Source organism: Lampris incognitus, chromosome 2 (genome assembly GCF_029633865.1).
Source record: "Lampris incognitus isolate fLamInc1 chromosome 2, fLamInc1.hap2, whole genome shotgun sequence".
NCBI classification, from domain to species: domain Eukaryota; kingdom Metazoa; phylum Chordata; class Actinopteri; order Lampriformes; family Lampridae; genus Lampris; species Lampris incognitus.
Genome location: NC_079212.1, coordinates 72,495,049 through 72,522,257, shown reverse-complemented (window position 1 = coordinate 72,522,257; position 27,209 = coordinate 72,495,049). Strand labels below are relative to the sequence as shown.

The window sequence follows — 27,209 nt, the reverse complement described above, 5'->3', positions numbered from 1 at the left end:
TACAGAAATTCAACAGTACATATAGCACAATGATGACATGTTCAAGAATCTGGAAGCCACAAGTTTGCCGACTGTTGCATGCATGCTGAAAAGGCACCAAGTGTCTCTGTATTGTCACATGATGTGTTTCACAATAAACTGTGGTACCGCGATCCCGCCTCTCCCTCTGCCACACCAAAAGATGGGGATAACCTGGCAAGTGACTTGGCATGAGTCACATCCCAATGAGGAACTGTGTCTATAGATGTTTTCATTCCAACCTCACACAACATCAGCTCGTTTTACTAATCAGTCCTACACTGTCTTAACAAAGCTGCCAGCAGCACTGGCTTAAAAATTAGTGAGCATGCAATTTAGGATAATGAATAAAATAAAGATTTTGGAAAAGTCTTTTTGAAAGACACATTTTCAAAAAGACTTGTCCTTGCTTACCTCCCCTTTGGGGTAACGGTAGTGGTACTTGTCTTGATCCCTCAATGCAAACTCCTCTGGATAATTCTCTTGGATCTCCTCATATGTCATTTCTTCACAGACCCCCTGAGAGGGCAGACGCAAAAAAAAATCCACTGTTGATGTTCGCGGATGACATTGTGATCTGTAGTGAGAGTAGGGTGCAGGTTGAGGAGAGCCTGGAGACGTGGCAGTATGCGCTGGAGAGAAGAGGAATGAAAGTCGGTAGGAGCAAGACGGAATACGTGTGAATGAGAAGGAGGACAGTGGAATGGTGAGGATGCAAGGAGTAGAGGTGATGAAGGCATATGAGTTTGAATACTTGGGGTCAACTGTCCAAAGTAACAGGGAGTGCAGAAGAGAGGTGCAGAAGAGAGGTGAAGAAGAGAGGTGCAGGAGAGAGGTGAAGAAGAGAGTGCAGGCAGGGTGGAGTGGGTGGAGAAGAGTGTCAGGAGTGATTTGTGACAGAAGGGTACCAGCAAGAGTTAAAGGGAAGGTTTACAAGATGGTTGTGAGACCAGCTATGTTATATGATTTGGAGACAGTGGCACTGACGAAAAGACAGGAGGTGGAGCTGGAGGTGGCAGAGTTGAAGATGATAAGATTTTCTTTGGGAGTGACGAAGAAGGACAGGATTAGGAACGAGTATATTAGAGGGACAGCTCAGGTTGGACGGTTTGGAGACAAAGCAAGAGAGACAAGATTGAGAGGGTTTGGACATGTGTGCAGGAGAGATGCTGGGTATATTGGGAGAAGGATGCTGAATATGGAGCTGCCAGGAAAGAGGAAACGAGGAAGGCCAAAGAGGAAGTTTGTGGGTGTGGTGAGGGAGGACATGCAGGTGGCTGGTGTGACAGAGCAAGATGCAGAGGACAGAAAGAGATGGAAACGAATGATCCGCTGTGGTGACTCCTAACGGGAGCAGCTGAAAGAGTAGTAGTAGTAGTAGTAGTAGTAGTAGTAGTAGTAGTAGAAGACTTGAAAATGAACACACATTCTAACCCTATATGAACTCTGTCTTTCTCTGTCTCTCTGTCTCTCTGTCTCTCTCTCACACACACTACACACACACACACACACACACACACACACACACACACACACACACACACACACACACACACACACACACACACACACACACACACAGCAGCACCTACATATGAGCAGCACTCACAGCGTCTATCTCATTGAGGGCCTTCCACTGTTCATATTGGACTCCCAGAGCCTCTGCGGTCTGGATGGTCCTCTTCATATGGCTGGTCCACACTTTCAGGTCATGGATACACTGGTCATGCATGTACGCACCCAGGACACTGGCAAACTGACACAGATATTTGTATTTCTGCTCTGTCACGTGTAAACGATTACAAACAGAGCTTCTTCAGCAAGGAGAGATGACCTCACCCAGAAAGTACAAACAAGAACTCCAGAAAGTACAAACAAGAGCTCATGGACTGTTGAAGTACATACAGGTACATACATGGACTGTTGAAGTTCATACATGACTCTTTAACCAGCTGACACAGCTACATACAGAAAGTCAAGGGTGCAAAAACACAACATACACAGTCAAATAACACGAACCTTGCTGCCATGAGATGACAACCCAGAGTCTCCTCCAATGCGTCCGACCAGGTTGAGTTCACTCTCTCCATGCCGGCTCAGGAAGATGGAGCACGGTGTGACGTGAATATTCATCAGATAGTAGATGATCCGGCTCTGAATGTGGTCCTGGACCCGGTTCACCAGGTATCTGCTGCCCACGTTGAAGATTTTGATGTAAGACAAGTTCCTGCAGAAAAAGAGAGTGCGAGGTGAAGCAGATGGAAAACACTTTACTCCCTGAGGAATATTCAGCAAGTTTTCTTTCAAAACAATACATTTAAATATCCACTTTTTGTAGAAATCATTCCCAAGATCTCTGAAATACAAAGGATTCGGTGAGTGCTTTTTATTGAATTTATTGTTAAGCAAGTTCCGCCTCCGGTGTGGGAAGATGGCGGTTGCGAATTCGCGTTTGCGGCGGTCTCACCCAGCACTGTCCATTCAGTGTCTTTGTCCACGTCTGTGTCTACGTTTTGTCTTTGTTTGATGGCTGGGAGAGCGGGGCAGGCTAAGCTAACCGCTAGCCCATGCAGACCGGCGGTTCCGACTGTCATCCTGGCTGGCGTTCATTCCCTTGGACAGTGATTTTTTGTTTTGTTTGGGTATGTGTGTTAGTTTGGTCGTTTGGGTGTGTGTTCTTGTAGTGTTTGGATGTGTTTTTATCTTTGTGTCGTACTGTTGTGGGCTGGGGGAAACGACATTTCATTTCATTTCATGTATACAAGTGCATGAAGTGAAATGATAAAGTGTTTGTGATTCCTGATCTATTCATCTTTACAAAGTACAATGTATTAATAGTTTTGTGTCTTCAACCCTTTTGTAAGGGCAAGAGCAGCTTTTGAGGTCTTCTCACAGAGACTCTCATTTCAGACATGTGGCCCAAGGGGGCATCGGGGTAGCGTAGCGGTCTATTCCGTTGTCTACCAACATGGGGATCCCCGGTTGGAATCCCTGTATTACCTCTGGCTTGGTCGTGCGACCCTACAGACACATTTGGCCGTGTCTGCAGGTGAGAAGCCGAATGTGGGTGTGTGTCCTGGTCGCTGCACTAGCGCCTCCTCTGGTCGGTCGGGGCACCTGTTCAGGGGGGAGGGGGAACTGGAGGGAATAGCGTGATCCTCCCATGTGCTACGTCCCCCTGGTGAAACGCCTCACTGTCAGGTGAAAAGAAGCGGCTGGCGACTCCACATGGGAGGAGGCATGTGGTAGTCTGCAGCCCTCCCTGAAAAAGGAGAAAAAGAAGAAAAAAGAAAGAAAAAAAGACGTGGCCCATCTTGGATCTTTGTGTATTTCTTGCATGCTGTTTCATAAGCTCACTCTGAAGAGGCTACCGCAACTGGTTCAGCCTGGCGATTGGTTCACGACCATCACCTGAAGGATGCTTACTTTCATGTCATGAGTGCTCCCAGACACAGAAAATTTCTTGGTTTTGCTTTTCAGGGAGTGGCTTACAATTACAACAGACTCCTGTTTGGCTGCTTTGTGGCCCCTCACACATTCTGCAAATGTGTAGATATGGCACTCAAACGTCTTCAGCACCAGGCTATGAGAATCTTCTTTTACTTGGACAACTTCAGTGTTCCGCCTTGCTCCCAAGAATGGGCCAGGCGCCACACTGCCCAGTTATCACTGCAGTATCCCAACTGGGGTTTGCAGTCAACTTGGAGAAACACTCTGCCTGCCCCAGACAGCAGGTGGTGTATCTGGGGAGCTGAACTCTGCCACACTGAGAAATTGTCTATCTGAACCCAGGAAAGCAGCTGTGCTGGGCATGATTTGGGAGGTTCAATAGGCTCAATCAGCCACAGCACTGATTGTAATGTTTCTCTTAGGCTTGATGGCCACAGCTAACCTAGTGGTCCCTCTGGGGTCTGCTGCACATGTGACGCTTGCAAAGGTGGTTTGTTTGGCTGGGCTTGGACTCAAAGCGCCATAAGCCCCGCTGAATCATTCTGCCTCACACTACCTGCAGGGTGCTGGATCATTGGTCCGGCTCTCAGACACTGCTCCAATGTTAACTGCTGGGAAAGATGTCTTACACATCAGTATTAGCGGATGTGTCCCAGACCAGTTGGGGTGGGACTTATCTAACGAGGTTGGTGGGAGGCAGATGGGCAGACGGGGAGCACTGCCACATCAACCTCTTAGAACTGGAAGCGATGTGTCATGTCCTACACACTTCCAGCCACTGTCACACAACAGAGTCCAGACAGACAATAGGACACTAGTGGCTTATATCAACAGACAGGGGGAGTCCCCTCTGCACTACTGCTGAAAGCAGCAGAGAACCTGTCCAGCCCGGTATCACGCCAAAGCGTGTAATACACCTGCCGGCCCACCGTGTTAGTGTCACGGTTTGCCTCGCTCAGGCGTGAAAAGTACACGCGTGTATGAAGGTGCAATGCCAGCAGGGGGCGATGATTAACTAAATTCCAGCAACTCCCCACGGAGGAGAAGAAGCATACAGCATTTTCCAAAATCCCTCCCCATCAGGTAAGATGAAGATACATGGCTGCTATTTTTTTTTAAAATTTAAACTGTTTTATGTTGCCTGTGAATGTTGTCATGTTAATTACATTTCATTTGGTGGTAGAGAGTCGAACCCTAACCCTAATCCTAACCATAACCCTAACCCTAATCATCGCCCCCTGCTGGCACTGCACCTTTATACACGCATGCAGTTTTCAGGCCTGAGCGAGGCAAACCGTGACACTGACACGGTGGACCGGCGGGTGTAGTACACGCTTTGGCGTGATACTGCGTTGGCATCTGGGCCTCAAAGCATCTTCACTCCCTGAAGGTTCTCCACGTCCCAGGCATGCAAAACGTGGGCACTGACATTATGTCCAGAGGGGGCCCTCTAGCAGATAAGTGCAGTGCCGCGGGAAGTAGGGGTGCTGAGGGTGCTGCAGCACCCCCTGGCGTGGAGCCGAAGAAAACTTTTTTGGGGGTGGGGGGTGTTTAAAAATAAATAAATAAATAAAAAATTAACAAAAAACCCCCATAAAATTCATTCGTCTATTCATTAAAATTAAGTGGAAACATTAATGACTTGACTGTAAAAAGTAAGTGACTTAAGCCACAATGACAACAAGCAACAACTGTCTCATGACGGCACCCGTCAGTGACTCAGTCAGGTCACGTGTCCGAATACCAGTCCAAATGGCGCAAAAACACGTCTGAGTTTTTTTGGAAGCCCAAAAAAAACAAAAAGAGATCGAGCCTCGAGTTGGCGGATCAAGCGGAGGAGGAGGAAGCAGACTTGGAGCCTAAGCCGAGTAGGCCTACCAGCAGCAGCTGCAGCACCTCCGAAGTGACTGCCACACCTGTCCCGAGCCCAGGGGCCGCATTAATTCTAGCTAGCGTCGCGGCAGTAGCAGGACAAAATGGTAACGTTAACGTGGTTTCAGTCGAGGCAATCACTCCACACCAACCAACTAACTTCAGGTTTCCTGGAAGGCAGTTCGGAAAAGAGACGTTTTCTTGTTCATTCAATGCAAACTGGTTCAACAAATGGTGGTGGCTGCATTATACTGAGGATTGTGATGGCACTGTCTGTTGTAGCTGTGTGAAAGCAGTGGAGAAACGTTTCATCAGTGAAGAGAGTGTAAGGTCTGACAGCAGTTTTGTCAAGGGAGGCTTCACAAACTGTCGGAAAGCCATAGAAACATTCAACGAGCATGAAAAGTCTGAACTTCATAGTGATGCTATTCAAAAAAACCGCTGCTCTACAAAGTACCCCAATTACTGCCCCTTTATCTGATCTGCCTGCCGAACTCAAGACACAGCAAGGCATGTTTCACAGCTGATGTTCAGGTCAGTGCTCCTCCTGGGAAAGAAGTGGGTGGCTTTTCAGGATGACAGCACCCTGAACTGATGCTTGAACGTACCTACAACCTCACAGGAGAGAGACAGTGGATTGAGAGGAGAGATAACTGGCTCTCGAACACAATCCAGAATGAAGTCATTCAACAGTATGCCTTTGCTAGTCAGTGTGAGATGGTATCCCGTGCCAGAAAGAGTCCGTACTATGGACTCCCAGCTGATGGTACCACCGACTCCAGTACAGTAGAGCAGTTCTCATTGACGCTGCAGTATGTGGATGAGAAACTGGAGATTCACCCTGAATTCATTGGATTTTACAATGACCCCGGCAGCAGCGGAGAGACCCTGTTCAAGTGCACCAAAGATGTATTTCTCAGGCTGAACATCCCAGTTGAGCGTCTCCATGGATATTGTTTTGATGGAGCTTCTGACATGTCAGGACTGTTTTCGGGTGTTCAGGCACGGCTAAAAGAAACATGCCCTGAGTCCCTCTTCGTCCACTGTGCCAACCATTCACTTGACCTAGTTCTTCAGGAGGCTGCGCGTGAGGTGGGTCTCATGGCTGATTCAATGAACTTTGTTCAGGGCACAGCTGTGGTAATCCGTCAATCAGCAAAACGCAAGGAGCTCTATGAGTCCATGTCTGGCTGCAATGAGATAGTTACCATACTGGCCATATGCCCAACAAGATGGTGCATACGAACAATAGCTATCAAATGTGTATGTAGTGCCTACAGAGAAATCATCAATACACTGGAGCAGCTTAAGGATGACAAACGTGTGAGGGGAGAGACCAGAGCTAAGATCGGAGGCCCGCTCAAGCAAGCAATGAGGACTAAAACCTACTATGGTCTCCTCTGTTGTGAAGCAATATTAGAGCCGTGCGAGTCGGTGGCCAGGAGTTTGCAGCATACCAAAGCCAGCGCACTGGGTGCCCTTGAGTGTGCCGAACTACTTGGAAGGCACATGGAGGCCCTTCGGCATGATACAGTGGTGGATAACATGCTACAACAAACTGTATCCACAGCCAGAGGCAGACGCACAAGTTGCGCAACACTCATGGAGACAACAGTTCTATGAAGCTGTGGACTTGGTCACAGCAGAAGTAAAGAGAGATTTGATCAAGATGGTATGAAAACAGCAGCTCTCAGAGAAAAGGTGCTTAATAAGGCAGCCAACAAGGAACAAATAGTGGGTATAGATTCCCTGCACCTTCCCTTGCACTTTGACAAAGCCCGACTGGAGATCCAGCTGAAAATGATGGGAGACCTCTGCAGTGATTCTCCCAAGACAGTAAAAGACATCGCAACAACCATGTCTAAACTCCATCCACAAACGAGAGCTCTTTTCAACGAAGTTGAAACCTCATCAAACTCTGCCTAAGTCTCCCCATCTCAGCTGCTTCATCGGAGAGGACATTTTCCGCTCTCTGCTGTCTGAAGACATGGTTACGCACAACTATGGTGCAAAAAAAGACCGACCCACCTTGCTCTGATGCATGTTCATGGAGATATATTGGACAGTTTGGACACTGATGCCCTCGTGAGGGACTTTATCAGCACCAACCAGGAGAGAAAGGCCACGTCTGGAGTTCTGCATGCAGGCCGGCAGTAAGTCTAGACAGTTATATATTTCTTTTATTTATTTATTTATTTATTTATTTCTGATTGTTCCCTTTTTCCCCCAATTTAGTGGCCGACCCTGAAGTAATACTTGGGGTAGTATTGGTCGAGGATCAATGACCACACCGGGTTATAGAACTCAGGTTTAATCGTGGCTCAGTAGGCAGATGTAATAACCATACATGGTAGTGGTGTAACCATATAACAGTCTGGGTAGTACATAACACCTAGTGTAGTTCCAGTGGGTATACATAGCATTATATCACTACATTCCCCCTGTTTAGTTTTCAATTTTTACAGTATCAAAATATTCTAGAACATTCGGTTATATAAACCAACATATCACACAATTCCAATGTGGTACAATCATTGATCAGCATTGTACAGTCGTTACACAGAGGTGGCCTTCTCTCTCTTTTTTTTTTTTTTTAGACAACACACTCAGAATTGTCCATCTCAAAAAACAATAAATATATTCAGAGCCCTCCTTTTGTGTGTGATTGTCTCTACTCATAGTCCTTGTAGTGAGCTGGTTTGGAAACAGCTCTTCCATATCTTGTGCGTACTGTCTTGTGTGTTTCACAGGTTTGGCTGGAAGAAGTTCCAGCTGCATGAGTGTCCCGTTGAGGTTCTGTGAAGCGGGTTCTTGTGCTCCTCAGTGCATGGGGGTGGTGAATTTCCCGCAGGTGGCTCCTGCCACGTCTGAGTTTGTTCCCATTTGATGTTTGCACAATGTAGATCCTTGGCTCATCGCACTTTTGTACGACGGTGGCTGGATACCAAGTCCCTTTTTCCTTGTTTAGGACAGATATGTGCTGTCCGGGACCGAGTGGAGGTAGTTCTCTGCCACTGCTGCAGTCATGATGTTCCTTCATGTTTGCTGTTCTCACTTAGTTGTCTTGGTAGAGCTTTGATGTTGTCGGGCCATCCCTGGTGGATCAGCTCTTTCAGTGCATTGAGTCTGGGGTCGCTGGTGGTTTCCGTGCGGAGTGCGTCCTGTTTCTCGGGAGAGAAGTTTATCATTGCAACAGTGAGCATCTCTGGATCCTCGACTTCTGCCTCTATTCCGTCAATGCGCTCGTCCAGCTCGATGCTGCTTTTGTTCTCAGGGTTGGGTAGTCGGCTAAGTGTGTCTGCCAGGACCATCTGGTTTCCTGGTCGATACGTGACCTCGTAGTTGTATCCTTGTGTTTTTATCAGCATTCGCTGAAGCCATGGCGGGGCGGCATGCAGTGGCTTTGTGCATATGGTAACGAGGGGTTTGTGGTCTGTAACTACAATGAATGACTACCCATACAGGTAGGTATGGTATCGCTGCATTCCATAGACTATGGCCAGCATTTCTCGCTCTATGTTGCTGTACCTGGATTGGCAGTCGTCCAGTGTCTTTGAGCCAAAAGCTATGGGTATTTTGTTCTGCACTAATGCCACACCCAGTCCTTTCTGTGATGCATCGACCTCAAGTGTCAAAGGTGTGCTTGGATCATAGTACTTCAGGCAGTCATGTTCGTTGATAACTGATTTCATGTCCTCAAAGCTCTTTTGGTGGTCAGTGTCCCATGTCCAAGGCACGTCACTTTTCAGCAGCACCCTCAGTGTGTGTGCTTTGTCTGCGAACTTTGGGATGTAGGGTGGCAGGTAGGTCAGCATCCCCAAGAATCTGCTCAGTTCATCTTTGTTTTGGGGTGTCGGCATTTTCTGGATGTCCCTGATTTTGGCTGGGTCAGGTTTGATACCTTTGTCTGTGTACAGGTTGCCAAAGAATGAGATGCTTGTCTATTTGATTGTGCACTTGTCACTGTTGAACACAATACCTGTCTTGGCTGCTCTCTCCATCAGGTTGGTCAGGTTCCTGTCATGCTCCTCTTCGCTTGCTCCATAGACTGCGATATCATCGGCTATGCTGATGACACCGTCGAGCCCCTGCAGGATTTGGTCCATCTTTGCCTGGAAGAGATCTTGAGAGACACTGAGACCAAATGGCAAACGCTTCCAGCAGTATCTACCAAATGGAGTTCGGAATGTGGTTAGCAGTTGTGACTCTTCCTCTAGGTGTATTGACCAATATCCAGCTTTTGCATCAAGTCTGCTGAATATTTTTGCATTTGCAAACTTCGGGTTCAGTTCCTCCACAGTAGGAATCTTGTGTGGGCATCTCCTAAGGCTGGCATTAAGCTTTTGGGGGTCTAAGCATATGCGAAGGGAACCGTCTTTCTTTGTGCTGTATGCCAGACTCGAGCACCAGTCTGTGTGCTGTTCTACTTTTCTTAACACATCTTGTTCGACTAGGTTATTCAGTTCATCTTTCAGTTTGTCTTTGATGTGAATGCTGCACTTACGTGGTGGGTCTATGAATGGTTCAGCATCCTTTTTCAGGAAGAGCTTGGCCTTTCCACTGAAGTTGCCAATTTTGTCAAACTGGTCTGGGTATGCTCTCTTTAGGTCTGCACTGTTAGATATGGTCATTTTGGGTTTTGTCTGTCTTGTGTTGACTTTTTTCTGGTTTGCATGTCCTTTCTCGGTCACTGCATCTACATTGACAGTCACTAGGTTTAACATTCCACATGTTGGCAGCCCAACTATGGCTGGCCCTGGTACGTCTACAACATAGAACTTTGCATTGATCCATTTGGATTCTTTGTACTGGCATGGAATGTCAATGGTGCCTAGGCAGGGGATGGCGTGGCCACTGTATGCAGATAGCCTCCTGTTGGTTTTTTTCAGTCATTTCTGGGTGCATGCATTTTCACCGTACATCTGCTTGAAGGTACGCAATGGGAGTGTGTTGCCTGACGCACCTGTGTCTATCTTCAGACGTAGTGTGTATCCACGACCAGGTAGGTCAGGTGGTGTCACCTTCAGGACTGTGTACGCCTCCTCTCTGGCCGGCTTGCTGTCTATGCTATGCGTGCATTTTTCACTGATAGTTATGGAGTGGAACTGTTTCTGGTAGTTACTTTCATTCTCACTGTCCGTTTCACTGCTACTCTCTACAGCATGTGTGCGAGTCCTGCTCTGTTGCTTTTTGTCTTTATAGGTTTTGCGCTTGTGCTGTTTGTCTTGTGGTGTGTGGGACTTACTTCCCCCACTCCTGCTCTGGCTGGGGTGTTCCTTGCGCTCTCGTTTGGCCTTCCTGCAGCACCGCTCCCAGTGACCTTTTGCACCACACGCATTGCATTTATCATCATATGCAGGACATCGACGTGGTTTGTGTCTTCTCCCACAGTTACAACATATGCGGTCCCTGTCCACAGCGTGGATTCTCTCATTGTGTGACAGGCTAAGTTTGTCTAACTGTTCATTGCCTGCTGTCAGGGCTTCATATTTCTGTCCCTCGGCCAGAACCTCTGCTAAGGAATATCCTTTTGGTTTGCTGTATAGATCATTCCTCAGGGCATCATGGGGAGTGCTCGCAATAATAAGCTCAATCATACGCTCGTTAAGCTCTTCGTCTGAAAACTGACATTTCTGTGCTAGTGTTCTGGCTCTGGTCACAAAATCATCAATATTCTCATCTGGTTTCTGTCTGTGTTGCATCAGTTGCAGTCTATGGATTCTGAAATTTAGGTTCAACTTCAGCTGTTTTTCAAAGAAGTCCCATAGTTTGGCAGGCTTTTTCTTTTCATCATCGGTGAGACCACTGGCGTTGAGTCTTTTTAATCCTGCATCTCCGATTCCACGACATATTTTCCTCGCTTGTTTAGCTACGCCATTTATTTCTTCATCTTCTAAATACAGAGTCATTTTCTGTTTATACAGTGAAATTGCCTCACCCAGGTCTGGGTCTGACCAATTCATTGTCGGTAGATGCGATGCCATGACGTCTCCTGTTGCTAGCTAGCTAGTTAGCTTTGCGGCTAGCTCAGCTCCTGCGCACTGTTGCTTGAATGATGACAGAAATTATCCACGGAGAATTTTATCCGTCTGTCTTCATTCTTCATAGAGAGTACTTTACCGCTGCCACCATGAAGTAATACTTGGGGTAGTATTGGTCGAGGATCAATGACCGCACCGGGTTATAGAACTCAGGTTTAATCGTGGCTCAGTAGGCAGACGTAATAACCATACATGGTAGTGGTGTAACCATAATAACAGTCCGGGTAGTACATAACACCTAGTGTAGTTCCAGTGGATATACATAGCATTATATCACTACAGATCCCTATTCTAATTCAAACACCCACCCTCTTACTGCATGCGTTCGCCAACTGTGTCTCTCCGGCCGGCAGTCTCGAAGGATTCGCCTCGCCACTTCCATGACAAGGCGAATCCAGGCCGAACCACGGATTTTTCCGACACACAGAGATGCATTCATGTGAGGAACCAAGCCGACTCCGCCCCCCTCCCGAAGACAGCGTTGTCAATTATTGCTGCTTCATCGAATCCGGCCATAGCCGGATCTGACGAGACCAAAGCGCGAGCCCGGTCCCCAGCGGGCAACTGCATCGACACAAAGCCGATGCTTGGACCGCAAGACAGTTGTATATTTCTTGATGGAGATTGTGGCTGATAGGTCTATGTATGTGTATGGGTTGATTTTTATATGCTGTCGCCGAGCAGTCTGCATTTGTGTGGTGATGTGCTTTTATGTGTCATGCATAAATGAGTGTTGATATTCAGTATCATGGTCAGTGTAAAAGCACTCCGCATAGAAAAGCAGCGTCCATAATGTTAGGCCTGGCACCACCGTGTGTGTGTGTGTGTGTGTGTGTATGTGTGTGTGTGAGAGAGAGAGAGAGAGAGAGAGAGAGAGAGAGAGAGAGAGAGAGAGAGAGAGAGAGAGAGAGAGAGAGAGAGAGAGAGAGAGGGAGAGGGAGAGAGAGAGAGTGTGTATTTGTCCCTTGGCAGCAACTAATTTCGTATTCTAGTCATTTATCAATGTTTTACTTAAGCGACTAGGCTATGCACATTCTTAACGTCAATCCTGACAAAACTCGACCCCCCCCTCTTATTTTGTCAGCCCCCCCCCACCGCTCAAAATACGTTCCCGCGGCTATGGATAAGTGGTGCCTCCATCCGGATGTTGTAAGCCAGATTTGGCTGTTTTGGTAAGACAGCAGTAGACCTATTAGCATGTGGACAAATGCTCACTGCCCCTTGTGGTTCTCTCCATTTTCCCAGGACCATCCACCTGTGGGAGTGGATGTGTTTGCACACACTCCAGGTTGCTTTACGCATTTCCCCCTCTGAGCCTGATTGCTCCCCTTTAGGAGAGAATTAGGATAGAGACGCTTAGAGTCATTCTGATAGCCCCAGATCATACCACGGCGATGTGGTACCCAGAAATGACCCAGCTGCTGGCAGCGCAACTGTGGCCAATTCTTAAATTCTGGGGCACGCCGTCGCAGGCGAATAGCTAAATAGAAAAATGGCCCATTCTGGGACAGCTTTTGACAGCTTGGCTCCTGAACGGGACAGACTGGTGAGTTTTGATCTGTCCCTAGCAGTGGTAAGGACGATCCAGAATGCACGTGCTCATCCCACCAGATCAGCCTACAATTCTAAGGGGATGGGTTTTCAGAAGCGGTGTCAGCAGAGGAACATCGACTCACTGTCCTCTTCTATCTGCAACTTCTGTTTGACAGAGGCCTGTCACACTCTACCATTAAGATGGATTTTGGCAAGAGGCTGGTTTTTAGCCACCTAATTTTGAAGCAATTTCTGTACAGGCCCATCGACCCCTTGGTGGGAGCTCCCAGTGGTGCTTGAGTCTCTTTCAGCAGAGTCTTTCATGCCTGTGGAGTAGTCTTCCTTACAACTGCTTTCAAATCAAGACAGTGGTACTTTTTGCTCTGTCGTTGGCTAAGAGGGTGAGTAAGTTGTGTGCTCTGTCGGTCCACCCAAACTCTTTACTCATCCGGGGAGACCACAGTAGCACCACTCTTAGACCGAACCTGTCCTTTGTTCCTAAAAGTGTGAGAGTCTTGTTTAATTCAAGGACGATTTGACTAGATGCTCCCTCCCTCCAACCTCACAAGGATGAGAGGGAGGAAGAGTTGCATCTTCTCTTTGCTTTGCATCCTCCAGCAGGATGTGTTTACTGCACAGGCTCATTGAGACGTTCATAGCAGCAGTTTGTCTGCTATAGTGATAGGGCATGGGGGAAGCGACTGTCCAAACAGAGGTTAGCCCACTGACTAAGTGAAGGCATCTCACTAGCCTATGTGAAGGTGGGTTTGGATCCTTTAAATCCTGGATGTCCGAAATGTTTCTTAAATTTAACAATGTTAAGTCTGAGGTCATTCTGTTCAGTCCCCCAAATTCCATCAGGCCTTTTGTTACTAATCTTGTTGGTTTGTCAGGAAGTCTTAAGCAGGCTGCTGGCAATCTTGGGGTACCTCAGTTTTGATAATCAAATCAAATATATTGTTCCGTTATGATTTCTCCAGCTCAAGCTAATCCCCACAATTAGGTAATTTTTATCAATTGCCAATCTGCAAAACGTTTTACATGCTTTTATCTATTCTCGGCTTGACTATTGTAACGCACTTTATTCTAGTATTAGGGCTCCCTCCACCATCTGCAGTTGGAACAAAACACTGCTGCTCGGCTCATTACCGGGACAAAGAGGCATGATCATATCACTCCTGTGCTTGTCTCCCTACACTCGCTCCTTATTACATCCATTCATCCATTATCTGAGCCGCTTATCCCAATCGCGGACGCAGGATGATGGAGCCTATCCCAGCAGTCATTGTGTGGCAGTTAAGCTGCCAGTTAAGGCCTTAAACGGTCTTGCTCCTACATACATTTGTAATTTATTAACCTGGGACTCGGAGGAGGTCTGGCCCCTAGACATGCCGTATGCAGGCCCACCGATGTGTGAATATTCCCTGATGCCCATGAACCAGCCCCCCAGCTATGGGTTAAATGGTGCCAAATCAGGTCAACCTTTGCTGCTACCATTATGACAGTAGATGGTACTATCTGCACCTGTTTCTACTGCCTTGTAGATTCGCCTCTTTAGGCAAAGGCTAGGGGAAGGTAACTCCGAATTCAAATCCAAGAAGATGCTGGCAGCAGGGCGCTCGATGGTGTTTGCGGAAGAGCCCAATAGGATCATGAGCCCTATCAGACCAATGGCACAAACATCAGATGGCGTGCAGAGGAACCACTCTGTTAGTCAATGGATGGCATCACTTGACAAGTAAGCTGTCACTGCGGGGCAACTTCTTTCTCTACTGAGCCCGTTGCACTACGGTGTACCACCAAGGACATGCGGTCAGGGGAGGTAGGTGAGGCAGAGCCTCACCTTTCATCATGAAAAGAAAAAACAAATGATGATAAAATAAAATAAATATTAATATTTGTCTACCACTTAGGAATGGGTTCTGAGGTCCAGAGAGACTGTTTGGCAGGGGCATGACACCGACTGTCTTAACTACTGTGCAAGGTGTGTTGTGAGGAGAGCGCGATGGGAAAAGCACTTGCTAGGGGAGCTTGTAACAGACCAACTCAACAACATTCGTCTGTGACAAATGTGGATGATATTGTCACTCTAACGTGGCCTCATGGCTCACAGGCGTGCTGCTGAAGTTAAACTGCATCACAACCATCATCATTTTCGATGGAAGCTGAAGAAGACGATTAACCTGGTATACACCCCCTCAACTATTACGGTCTGCAGATGGAGCCCTGCTGGTTATTCCCAGGTCTCGGTTTGTCACAAAGGGTGATGGGCTTTTGCTGTTAGAGCCCCACACTATGGACCTGTCTCCCTACCGAACTAAGACACACCAAGTATCTAGCGTCTTTTACATCTTCCTACTGAACTGAGACACACCAATTCTCTAGCTTCTTTTACAGGTTCCTACTGAACTGAGACACACCAAGTCTCTAGCTTCTTTTACATCTTCCTACTGAACTGAGACATACCAAGTCTCTAGCTTCTTTTACATCTTGCTACCGAACTAAGACAAACCAAGTCTCTAGCTTCTTTTACATCTTCCTACTGAACTAAGACATACCAAGTCTCTAGCTTCTTTTACATCTTCCTACTGAACTGAGGCACACCAAGTCTCCAGCTTATTTTACATCTTTTCTTTTTATGAAAGCTTTTACAAATGTTTGATATTTGTTTTTATCTATGTATACTGTTTTTATTTTTACTCTTAATTGGTCTTATTCTCATCAGACTGTAGCACATCAGGATCCTTACCGTACCGAGGCGAGCTCTCCGCTGCTTCCTCTTTTTAACCTCTTTCTGTGTTTGATTTCTGCTGTTTAAAAACACATCCAGGAAGTCCTGTTCTGGGGGGATTTGGTTTGTTTTCCTGTCTTCAGCCGTTTTGAATCTTCATCAGACTTTTCTGCCTGGCATTTGAAATAGTTTTCCTTCCCTGTTCTACTCGGCCAAGATGGTAGATAATTCAGGCGTGACTGGTAGAATATAAACAGTTCCGTGGATGTTACTAAAAGCTGGTCGCGGCGGCCATTCAATTCATTTCACCTGAACACAACTCATTGAGCTCACCGCCATCAGACCAGCTCAAGATGGCAGATAATTAAGTAAATCTGCATGTTTTCAGTCTTTTTTTTCTTCGTCTAATTTTATTTAGTGTATCATTGTGGAACAAAAGACGACCATGTTGTACTTGATCAATATTTTTGTTGGTGGAAAAATTCAAGAGACCCTCTCATTTTGCATCACGACTGCTGAGATAGGCTACAGCCTCCCTGCAACCCTGAGAGCAGGATGAGCTGTTCGGATAATGGATGGATGGATGGACGGTCTTATTCTCATTTTTACCTTTGAAGTCTGCTCCAATCATCACTCACTCCTCCTTGGGTACCATCTCCACCACGTTATCCAACTCACTCCACAATTCTTCTTTTTCTTCCATCTCACACCCAACTTGCGGGGCATATGTGCTGATAGCGTTCATCATCACACCTTCGATTTCCAGCTTCATACTCATCACTCTGTCCGACACTCTCTTCGCCTCCAGCACAGTCTTGACATACTCTTCCTTCAGAATTACCCCTACCCCATTTCTCCTCCTATTCACACCATGGTTGAAGAGTTTGAACCCACCTCCGATACTCCTGGCCTTACTCCCCTTCCACCTGGTCTCTTGCACACACAGTATATCTACCTTCGTTCTCTCTATCATATCAGCCAGATCTCTCCCTTTATCAGTCATAGTGCCAACATTTAAAGTTCTGACTCTCACCGCCACACTCCTACCCTTCCTTCTCTCCCGCTGCCTCTGCACATGCCTTCCCCCTCTCCTTCTCCTTCACCCAACAGTAGCATAGTTTCCACCGGCACCCTGCTGGCCAACAGTACTGGTGGCCGTCGTTGCTAACCCAGGCCTCGACTGATCCGGTATGGAAATCTGATTTATGGATTTGATATCAGATCCATCTATTAATTTCTGTTCAGATATGGCATACAACTCATTTTACCTTTTCTGGAAAAAAACAAAATTATTAAAAATATTGTTAAAATATACATTCTCTCTCAAAATAATTGCCAAATTGCAATTTTTAAAAATCTAATTTTTGTCCAAATCTGCTTTACTTTTCCAGTTGATTATTTTCTAACAATGTGACATCAGATGCTGATTAACCTTTGACACTTGATTTATGATTTCATGGTTTTGTTCTTGCAACCTCCCGTCTGGCCGGCTCTGTAAACAGAGAGGGGGTTTTCCAGGCAGCATCACAGAACCTTTATTCAGTCATTAAATACTTGTTTTCCTTCTTTGATTCTCATCTAAAATGACTTGTGCTTCTTCCTGGACATGGGGCATGGCAGGGGGGTGCTGATCACACGTGTCTTGTGTCTGATTGGACGAGGAGCGGGACGTTTCCTGGCTGTATGGAGTTAGTCTTACTTATGGAGCTTCTTACTGGACATGGGGCATGGCAGGGGGTGGCGATTACACATGTCTTGTTTCTGATTGGACGAGGAGCGGGACATTTGCTGGAAGCATGGAGTTAGTCTTACTTATGCAGCTCTCCTTGTTTTCAAAATAAAACATTCTCCCTCTGTAGGACCCTCTTAAGATCGTTGGCGCTGGCAAGTAATGTAAAATCTAGGGGGGGGGGGTTGGGCATGTCTGGACAAGTCGGGGGGAGGTCAAAGGTCAAAGCTATATATCACATTTTGACACAATTTTGTTCATAATATTTTCATGTTAATTTTGTGTGATTATAAGAAATGAACACGCTGTGTGCGGGATATTTTCTCACCGGTCTTTGTCGTTCTCCAGTGGGACGTAGGTGACCTGGTAACACTCAATCCTCTTCAGGAAGTCAGCTGTCGCCTCCTCCTTGTCACAGTCCACATAGTCAGGACTGCTCAGCTTTACTTGCTATGGTGATAGATAGATAGATAGATAGATAGATAGATAGATAGATAGATAGATAGATAGATAGATAGATAGATAGATAGATAGATAGATAGATAGATATATAGATAGATAGATAGATAAGATTATTCATATTTATTTGGCAAGGGCAGATCAGAATCAGAATCATGTCTGTTGGCCATGTAGGTTTGCACATACATGGAATGTGACTGGTTTCGTGGTTCTCTCAGTGTACTTAACATAGAATAACAACACTACAACACAGCAATCTTCACATATATACACAAGGACTGACTTATACAGGTGAAATAAAAGGTGATAATGTGCAATGGTGCAGAGAATATATGAGAGATGCTGAAATAGATGGTAGCAGCTTACTGACATACATGCCTGAAGTAGATAGACATGACAGAGTGTACCAGTATATGTACAGTATATACAACATGTACAGTACAGTATACACTACATGTACAGTACAGTATATACAACATGGTTGGAATTGTTTGACAATGTTAAGCATTAATTTGAATGAAACTGTTTTTATATGTGGTTGTTTTGGGGTACAGTGCTCTGTAGCTCCTACCAGAGGGGAGGAGTTGGAACAAGTTGTGACCAGGGTGTGATGGGTCTGCAGTGTGTTGCCTGACCGTTTCCTGAGTCTTGAGGTGTATAAGTCCTGAATGGAGGGCAGGTTGGCACCAATGATTTTCTCTGTAGACCTAACTGTCCATTGTAGTCTGTCCCTGTCCTGTTTGGTGGCTGAACCAAACCAGACAGTGATGGATGTGCAGAGAACAGACTGGATTATTGCAGTGTAGAACTGGATCAACAGTTCTGGAGGCAGGTTGAACTTCTTGAGTTGGTGGAGAAAGTACATCCTCTGCTAGGCCTTTTTGATGATTGTGTCTATGTTGGATGCCCACTTTAAGTCCTTTGATATTACAGAACCCAGAATCCAGTAGGTTTTCACCATAGGCACCATGCTGTTGAGTATGGTGAGGGGGGCAGTTATGGGGGACTCCTCCTGAAGTCCACTGTCATCGCCACTGTTTTGAGTGTGTTCAGCTCCAGCTTGTTATGGCTGCACCAGAGGGCCAGCTGATCAACCTCCCATCTATATGCAGACTCGTAACCATCCCGGATAAGGCCAATGATGGTTGTGTCATCTGCAAATTTCAGGAGTTTAACAGATGGGTTGCCTGAGGCGCAGTCATTTGTGTAGAGGGAGATGACTAGAGGGAAGAACACACTTCCCTGGGGGGGGGGGGGTGCCAGTGCTGATTGTCCAAGTGCTGGATGTGATTTTCCCCAGTCTCACCTGCTGCCTCCTGTCTGTCAGGAAGTTTTTAATGATGGGGGCTGGTACAGTGAGCCAGGTGAGTTTGGAATGGAGGATATCTGGGATGATGGTGTTGAATGCTGAGATGAAGTCCACAAACAGGACCCTTGCGTATGTCCCGGGGGAGTCGATGTGTTGGAAGATGTAATGCAATCCCATGTTGACTGCATCATCCACTGACCTGTTTGCTCGGTAGGCAAACTGCAGGGAGTCGGGCCTGTGATTTCCTTCAGGTGGGCCAAGACCATCTCTCGAAGGAATTCATGACCACAGACGTTTTTTTATTATTAGCGTTATTATTATTATTATTATTATTATTATTGTTGTTGTTGTTGTGATTATTAGCGTTATTATTATTATTATTAGTAGTAGTAGTAGTAGTGGTGGTGGTGGTGGTGGCAGTAATTTAGGCCTGGGATTCTTGAAGTCTCTGTTGAGGGCCACACAAGAACATAAATGCTCTCTTGAAACAAAATAAGTCCAAAACCAACTATGTAATTATGGACAAATGGACAAAAATAAATGGACGTTCATTAAGTGAGAGAAGTGAGAGCAACAGCATGAGGCAATCCTTCTGGAATGGAGGATATCGTGGACAATGGTGTGAACACTGAGCTGAAGTCCACAAACAGGACCCTTACGAATGTCCCTGGGGAGTTGAAGTGTTGTAATGCAATCCTGTTAACTGCATCCTCCACTGACGTGTTTGCTCGGTAGGCAAACTGCAGGGGGTCAAGCAGGGGGCCTGTGATTCCCTTCAGGTGGGCAAACATCAATCTCTCGAAGGATTTCATGACCACAGATGTTAGGGCAGTGGGCCTGTAGAAATTTAATCCTGTGATATGGGGTTTCTTGGGGACCAGGATGATACTGGAGCTCTTGAAGCAGGAGGGGACTTACACACAGCTCCAGTGATCTGTTGAAGATCAGTGTGAAAATGGGGGCCAACTGGTCAGCACAGACTTTCAGACGGACAGGAGGGTGACATGCCATCCAGGCCCAGTGCCTTCCAGGTATTCTGTCTCTGGGCGAGCCAGCACATGTCCTCAACACAGATCCTGAGTGTGGGTGGGGGTTCAGAGTGGGGAGGGCAGAGTGGTTGGCAGGGATTGCAGTTGGTTGTGTGCTGAGGCTGGAGAGGGTGAGGGGTGTGAAAGTTCACTTTTCAAACCTGCAGTAAAACCCTTTTAGATTGTCAGCCAGTTGATGGTCCCCTGCAGTGTGGGGGGATGGTTTCCTGTAGTTCGTAATGTCTTTCAACTTTTCAGAGTAGCACATTTTTGCCACTCTGATCTCCTTTATGAGTGTATTTCTGGCTTTTTGTACTGGATCATATCTTCGCTCCTGTAGGCTTCATCTTTGGCCTGACAAATCTGCCTGAGTGTTGTTGTGAACCAGGGCTAATTGTCGTTGAAGGTACAGAAAGTTTGGTGGACACATACATGTCATCACAAAAGCTGATGTAAGATGTCACAGTGTCAGTAAGTCTGTCCAGGTCTGTAGATACACCCTCAAAAACGTTCCAGTCAGTGCAGTCGAGGTAGGCCTGGACCTCCAGTTTTGGCTCATTGGTTATTTTCCTCAGAGTTTTAGCCACAGGCTTTGCAAATTTTAGTTTCTGCCTGTAGGTTGGGATGAGATGAATCAGACAGCGATCAGATAACCCCAGGGCTGCACGGGGGACAGAGAGATAGGCGTACTTTAATATTGTGCAGCAATGATCCAGGGTGTTTTTGTCCCTGGTGGGACATTTAACATGCTGTCTGTATTTTGGCAGGTCGTGGCTGAGGTTTGCTCTGTTAAAATATCTAAGGATAATGAGTAGGGAGTCTGGATATTTGTGCTCCATGTTTGTAATTTGATCAGCCAGGTGTTTTAACGCCTCCGTTTTTCTTCTTTTCCCCCTTTTTCTCCCCAGTTATATCCAGGCAATTACCCCACTCCTCTGAGCCGTCTCGGGTCACTGTTCTATGCCCTCTGCTGATCTGGGGTGGGCTGCAGACTACCACATGTCTCCTCCCATACACGTGGAGTCGACAGCCGCTTCTTTTCACCTGACAGTGAGAAGTTTCACCAGGGGGGCATAGCACGTGGGAGGATCACGCTATTCCCCACAGTTCCTCCTTCCTCTTGAACAGGCGCCCCGACCGACCAGAGGAGGCGCTAGTACAGTGACCAGGACAAATACCCACATCCGGCTTCCCACCCGCAGACACGGCCAATTTTGTCTGTAGGGACGCCCAACCAAACCAGAGGTAACACGGGGATTCGAACCACCGAGCCCCATGTTGGTAGGCAACGGAGTAGACCACCACACCACCCGGATGCATTTTAACACCTCTTTAACACAGTCCTGGGGTGAGTATAGACACCGACCAGAAAAAATGATGAAGATTCCCGCGGTGAATAGAATGGTTTACAGTCAGTGAAAAATGTCTCTAAGTGAGGGCTGCATGATTTCAACAGTGTGACATCCGTATACCAACCTTCATTTATGCAGAAGCATGTGCCGCCACCCCATTTGTCCCGCCAATAGCTCCGTTTAGCAGTCCACCCAGAGGAGTTGGAACTGCGGCAGATGAAGTGTACTGTCCGTTATATGCTCACTAAGCCAGGTTTCAGCGAGACACCGGGCGGTAGATCTGGAAAAGTCCAGCTTTGGTTTTATTTCCGTTTATGAGTAGCAGTTTGTCCATGTTGTTGGCCAGAGAGCGGAAATTCACCAGTTGGACTGACGGGAGCGCGGTTCTAAATCCCCGCTGTCGCAGTTTAACGAGCACTTCCCCCTTCGGTGTCTTCATTGTAGTCCACACAGGGCTGTACCGATCAAAAAACGTTCGGTTAAAGTCTGTAAAAAAAAAAGTCTGTCCAGTTTGTCCAGTGGACAGCTGGAGGCTTAAACGTTCTTCCCTGCTGCATGTGATCAGTGAGTGGGCGATGGAAACTAAACAAACAAAAACAGAACAAGTACAAGACAGCGCAGAACCGAGGCTACCGTCTGGGGCGCCATCTTGATGACCTAGATCTTTGTATAGGTTGTGCAACAACCCTGTTCTCTACTGTGCAGGCTTGAGGATGCAAGATGAGGACATTGTCCTCCATGAAGAGACCCTTCCCATCAGGATAGACATTTTTCCTCGCAGGACAAAGGTGATCTCTCAGAATAACTTTGTATTGACTTGCCGTGGGCCCAAACCATGCCAGGAAAGAGGCCCTCACAGGAGAACAGCACCCCGGACCCCTAAAGTGTAGGGGTCAAGCATTCAGGTTTTTCCTTTCATCCATCAATCATTTGTGTATACAAACGAAAACAAATACACCCACACAACCCCCCCCCCCCCGCACATACAGGCATGTGAGAAACTAAGCGGGAAGACAATGGAAGGGTTAAAAGGGCGAGGGGAAGAGAAAAAAAACGTCAGAATACAGAAAGAGAATACTGTATGCCCATAAAGTGTTTTTGGCTGTGGACTGTCTCAAAAATGCTTTTCCTGGTGTATTTGTGACTGCAAAATCAGCCTTTTCCTCAAGTACAAAGTTGTGCTGTATGCTTCTGATTGGTTCAATCTGTTCCACTAATAAAAAGAAGCATTCTGTGCCTTGGCTGAAAACAGCGCTTGGACCGAGTCTTGGAACCACAACTTCCTGGTCACATGCGCAAGCACACCACTCTCCTTTGTTCACTTACTTTAATATTTTCTTCAATGATTTCAGGATCGTCACAAACGGACTCCACAAAGAACACCTGCATGAATAGGAAGGGAGTGATAGAACGATTTATTTATCATGATTAATGTTTTGATTACTTTAAATAAAATAATGAATATCAGGATTTTCCCCCCTCAGCTTTCCACTTGTAGAGCAACAAAGAAAATACGATCCTGACCTTGTATCCGTTTTCCTTAGCAAAGCTGAGAATGACCTCTCTGCGCTCTGGGGTGGTATTTGTGGCATCAAACACCTTACAAGGCAAAGAGAATAGAATGTCAGAAGAAAGATGTGTCTTCTGGATCCTTATCATGATACTATGAAACAGTGCTTCACCAACTATGTTTCAGAACCAAGAATGAGTCAGTCACTTTCTTTCAATATGATTGGGTTATGTGAAACATGGCTGAAATTAAACGTTTTCCTTCCCTTAAATGAAGCTTCCCCACCTGACTGTACTTGTGATCATGTAGCTCGGGTAAATAAACAAGGTGGGGGTGTCACCTTAATGTTTAAGTCTATTTTCAATTTAACTTCTAGAGCTTGAATCTAAATTCCAGTCTTTTGGGGCTCTTGTTCTTGGTCCATCTCCCTCAGCCATGAATAGACTCAGCTCAGTCCAGATTGTGATACTCTATTGACCTCCTGGCTGTTACTCACTATCTCTTGAAGAATTTGGAGAATTTATCTCAGGTCTAGTTAGTCATACTGTTGAGATTCTAATTCTTGGTGATTTCAATATTCATCAGAACAAGGCGGCTGATCCTCTAAGTAAAGCCTTTCTGGCACTAGCTGATACTTTTGGGTTGACTCGGTTTGTTCAAGAGTCGACTCATTGCAGTGGTAACATCCTTGATTTGGTTTTATCTAAAGGGAATAGCTGTTTCTGATCTGAATGTCTTACCAACCACATCTGCTGTGTCAGATAATTTTCTCATCAAATTTGAAGCTTTATTGGCCTGTTCAGTTAATATCACTACAGATGTAATTGCCACTCGCCACATTGGTCCCGCCACTGTTGCTGCATTTGGCCAGCAGCTGCCTGAAGTCTTGGCTCCTTTCACTGTGGTAACTGGCTCTGTTGAAAATTTCACTAGTGAGTTAAATGTGGCCCTCTCTAGTCTCCACGATTCAGTTGCACCTCTCACTATCGGAGCTAGGCGACTAAAGGGGCCTGCACCCTGGTTTAATGATGAGACACGTGCTCTTAAGCAGACCTGCAGGAGACTGGAACGTAAATGGCGTAAATCAAAATTGGAAGTTTTTGACCTATCTTGGCATGAGTGTTTATTGAAATACAAGTGTGCTTAGCTGCCACAAAAGCAGCGTATCTCTCTCACTTAATCAATATTAAGAAACATAATCCCAGATTTCTCTTTGGCACTGTAGCTAAATTTACTAAAAAGCAGCCCTCTACTAGCTGCTCACCATTCACAGCCCATGAGTTTCTAGACTTTTTCTGCAATAAGGTTGATGAGAGCATAAACAAAATTAGTTCTTCAATTCCAGCTACTCCTGCAGGTCCTCATCCATTCATTCATCTTCAGCCGCTTCTCCGGGGTCGGGTCACGGTGGCAGCAAGCTAATTAGGGCACTCCAGACATCCCTCTCCCCAGCAACACCCTCCAGCTCCTCCTGGGGAATCCCAAGGCGTTCCCATGCCCGATTGGACATGTACATGTAAATGTACAATGTGTACTATTCACAGAGGATTGGGGAATGGTTGCAATGACAGCATTGTAAGATGGCGACAGATGTACAGTGATGGTCGTTCCCTCTTCACATAGATATCCTCTTTGACTCCCTGTTCAAAGAGGCCTTTTATGTGAAGCCTTTGAATGGGCAAAATGGTGTCGAGGTATGTATTGTGAGTACAATGTGGCCAAGTGTCTTTGTCTACAAATACCATTTTGAGCATCGGTGTTGGTTGATATGAGCTCTATGTAAGACTTTGTATTGGATAAGTTGCATTTTTCAAGAATCAAGAATAAAGAACAGTTTATTGCCATTTCTATCATGTACTCGAGTACACAAAAGAAATGAAATTTTGTTTCACCCAGCTCACAGCAATGCAACACAAAAGATAAAAACACATCCACATTTCCAAAAACACCACCAAAAACAGAAAACAAAGCAAAAAACACAAACACTTAAGAACAATAATGAACGCCAGCCAAAATGACTGTCAGAACTGCCGGTCTGTATGAGCTAGCAGTTAGCTTAGCCTGCCCCGCTTCCACGTCCTATCAGAACGCCCTTGGTGCTTCCTCTTCAGGCGCTGCTCCAGGCAAGGCCGTCGTTCTTGGGCCCACCGGACGCAGCAGACCAGGCTCCCTCAGCCGATCCAACGCCAGCTCTCCCAGCCAGACCCCTTCGACACACCTCCCCCGCACTCCACACAATGACCCAAATGCAGATGCGTTACATTTTTGAGGGCGTCCGGGTAGCGTAGAGGTCCATTCCGTTGCCTACCAACCCGGGGATCTCTGGTTCAAATCCCCGTGTTACCTCTGGCTTGGTCGGACGTCTCTACAGACACCATTGGCCGTGTCTGCGGGAGAGAAGACGGATGTGGGTATGTGTCCTGGTCGCTGCACTAGCGTGATCCTGCCATGCGCTATGTCCCCCTGGAGAAACTCCTCACTGTCAGGTGAAAAGAAGCGGCTGGTGACTCCACATGTATCGGATGAGGCATGTGGTAGTCTGAAGCCCCCCTCCCGGATAGGAAGAGGGGGTGGAGCAACGACCGGGACGGCTTGGAAAATAGCGTAATTTGCCGGATACAATTGGGGGGGAAAGGCCCCCAAAAAGGTTGTATTTTGTTATTACAAATATACTTCCAGAAGGTGGCATCCATGGTGACACCAAAGTCTCTTTCCCACTCTGTGGTTTGTAAAGTCACAGAGTCATCTGTTTTCAATAAGAGTTTGTATTGTACATTCTAGAAAAATGAATTTTTAAACTAGCAATATACAATTCAATTCAGTTCAATTCATTTCAGTTCAATTAAATTAAATTTATTGTCATTAAAAACAATGTGCAGGCACATGTTAAACATGAAATGAGGGCTGCGGCTTCACCAAACAGTGCAAGACAGACACAGACAAACACAGCAAACACATTATAAGATATACGCACATGAAAACTTAAAAGCTAAAGATAAGTAAAAACAAAAGCACGAGTATAAACATATTTATGGACATTCAGCGGGTAGCCAGGAAAGAAGTTGTTTTTGAGCCTGGTAGTGCGGGCTCTGAGGCTCCTGTAGCGCCTCCCAGAGCGCAGGGGGGAGAACAGTCCCATGGTTGGGGTGGGAGGGATCTCTGCTGATGCTCAGACCCCTTCGAAGGCAGCGTTTGTGATAAATGTCTTTTATGGCTGGGAGCTGGGTATCGGTGATATGCTGGGCCGCCTTGATGACCCGCTGCAGAGCTTTCTGGTCTACTGATTTGCAGCTGCTGTACCACACTGAGATGCAGCTGGTCAGGGTGCTCTCTATGGTGCAGTGGTAGAAGTTGGTGAGAATTTAGGGGTGTAAGACAGGCGCTCCTCAGCCTCCTCAGGAAATGCAGGCATTGTTGGGCGTTTTTCACAAGGGCCTAGGTGTTTGATGTCCAGGAAAGTTCCTCGCTGATGTGGACTCCAAGGAATTTAAAGCTGAAGACACGGTCCGCTTCCACCCCATTGATGTGCATGAGGGAGTGGCTGCAGCTTCTACACAGTAAAATCCTGAGTGTTAATTTAACTTTATGGGTGTTAATTTAACTCTGAGAGTGTACAAATGGACCCTTTCTCCTGAAGTCCACAATCAGCTCCTTCGTCTTCTGCACATTGAGGACAAGATTGTTGTTAGTGCACCATGATGTGAGGTGCTGAATCTCGTCCCTGTAGGCTGTCTCGTCATTGTTGGTGATACGGCCAATGACTGTGGTGTCATTCGCAAACTTAACTATTACATTTGAAGGGTGAGTTGGCAGGCAGTCGTGGGTAAAGAGGGAGAAAAGGAGGGGGCTCAGAACACAGCCTTGAGGGGCACCTGTGCTGAGGGTCAGGGTGGAGGAGGCGTGGTCATCTCACCTAACAGACTGAGGTCTGTTAGTCAGGAAGTCCTGGGTCCAGTTACAGAGGGAGGGGTTGAGGCCAAGGGAGAGGAGTGTGGTGGTTAGTTTGGCGGGGATGATAGTGTTGAAGGCAGAGCTATAATCTATAAACAACATTCGGATGTATGTGTTGTTAATTTCAAGGTGGGTCAGAGAAAAGTGCAGGGCAGTGGCAATGGCACCCTCCATACACCTTTTGGGACGGTAGGCGAGCTGATGTGGGTCGAATTTGGGGGGATAG

The 27,209-nt window shown here is 46.5% G+C and overlaps 1 protein-coding gene across 1 annotated transcript in view; it reads right to left on the bottom strand.

Annotated features, from left to right (window-relative positions):
• si:dkey-96f10.1 (6-phosphofructo-2-kinase/fructose-2,6-bisphosphatase) overlaps positions 1 to 27,209 on the bottom strand; it is an 88,406-nt gene that overhangs the window by 9,066 nt on the left and 52,131 nt on the right. The window contains exons 5-10 of the mRNA XM_056302078.1: positions 23,047 to 23,121; positions 22,849 to 22,905; positions 17,703 to 17,824; positions 2,038 to 2,245; positions 1,628 to 1,774; positions 433 to 537 (exon numbers count right to left, since the gene is read on the bottom strand). Of these exons, the coding sequence (XP_056158053.1) occupies positions 433 to 537; positions 1,628 to 1,774; positions 2,038 to 2,245; positions 17,703 to 17,824; positions 22,849 to 22,905; positions 23,047 to 23,121 (714 nt within the window). The remainder of the gene's footprint in view (positions 1 to 432; positions 538 to 1,627; positions 1,775 to 2,037; positions 2,246 to 17,702; positions 17,825 to 22,848; positions 22,906 to 23,046; positions 23,122 to 27,209) is intronic.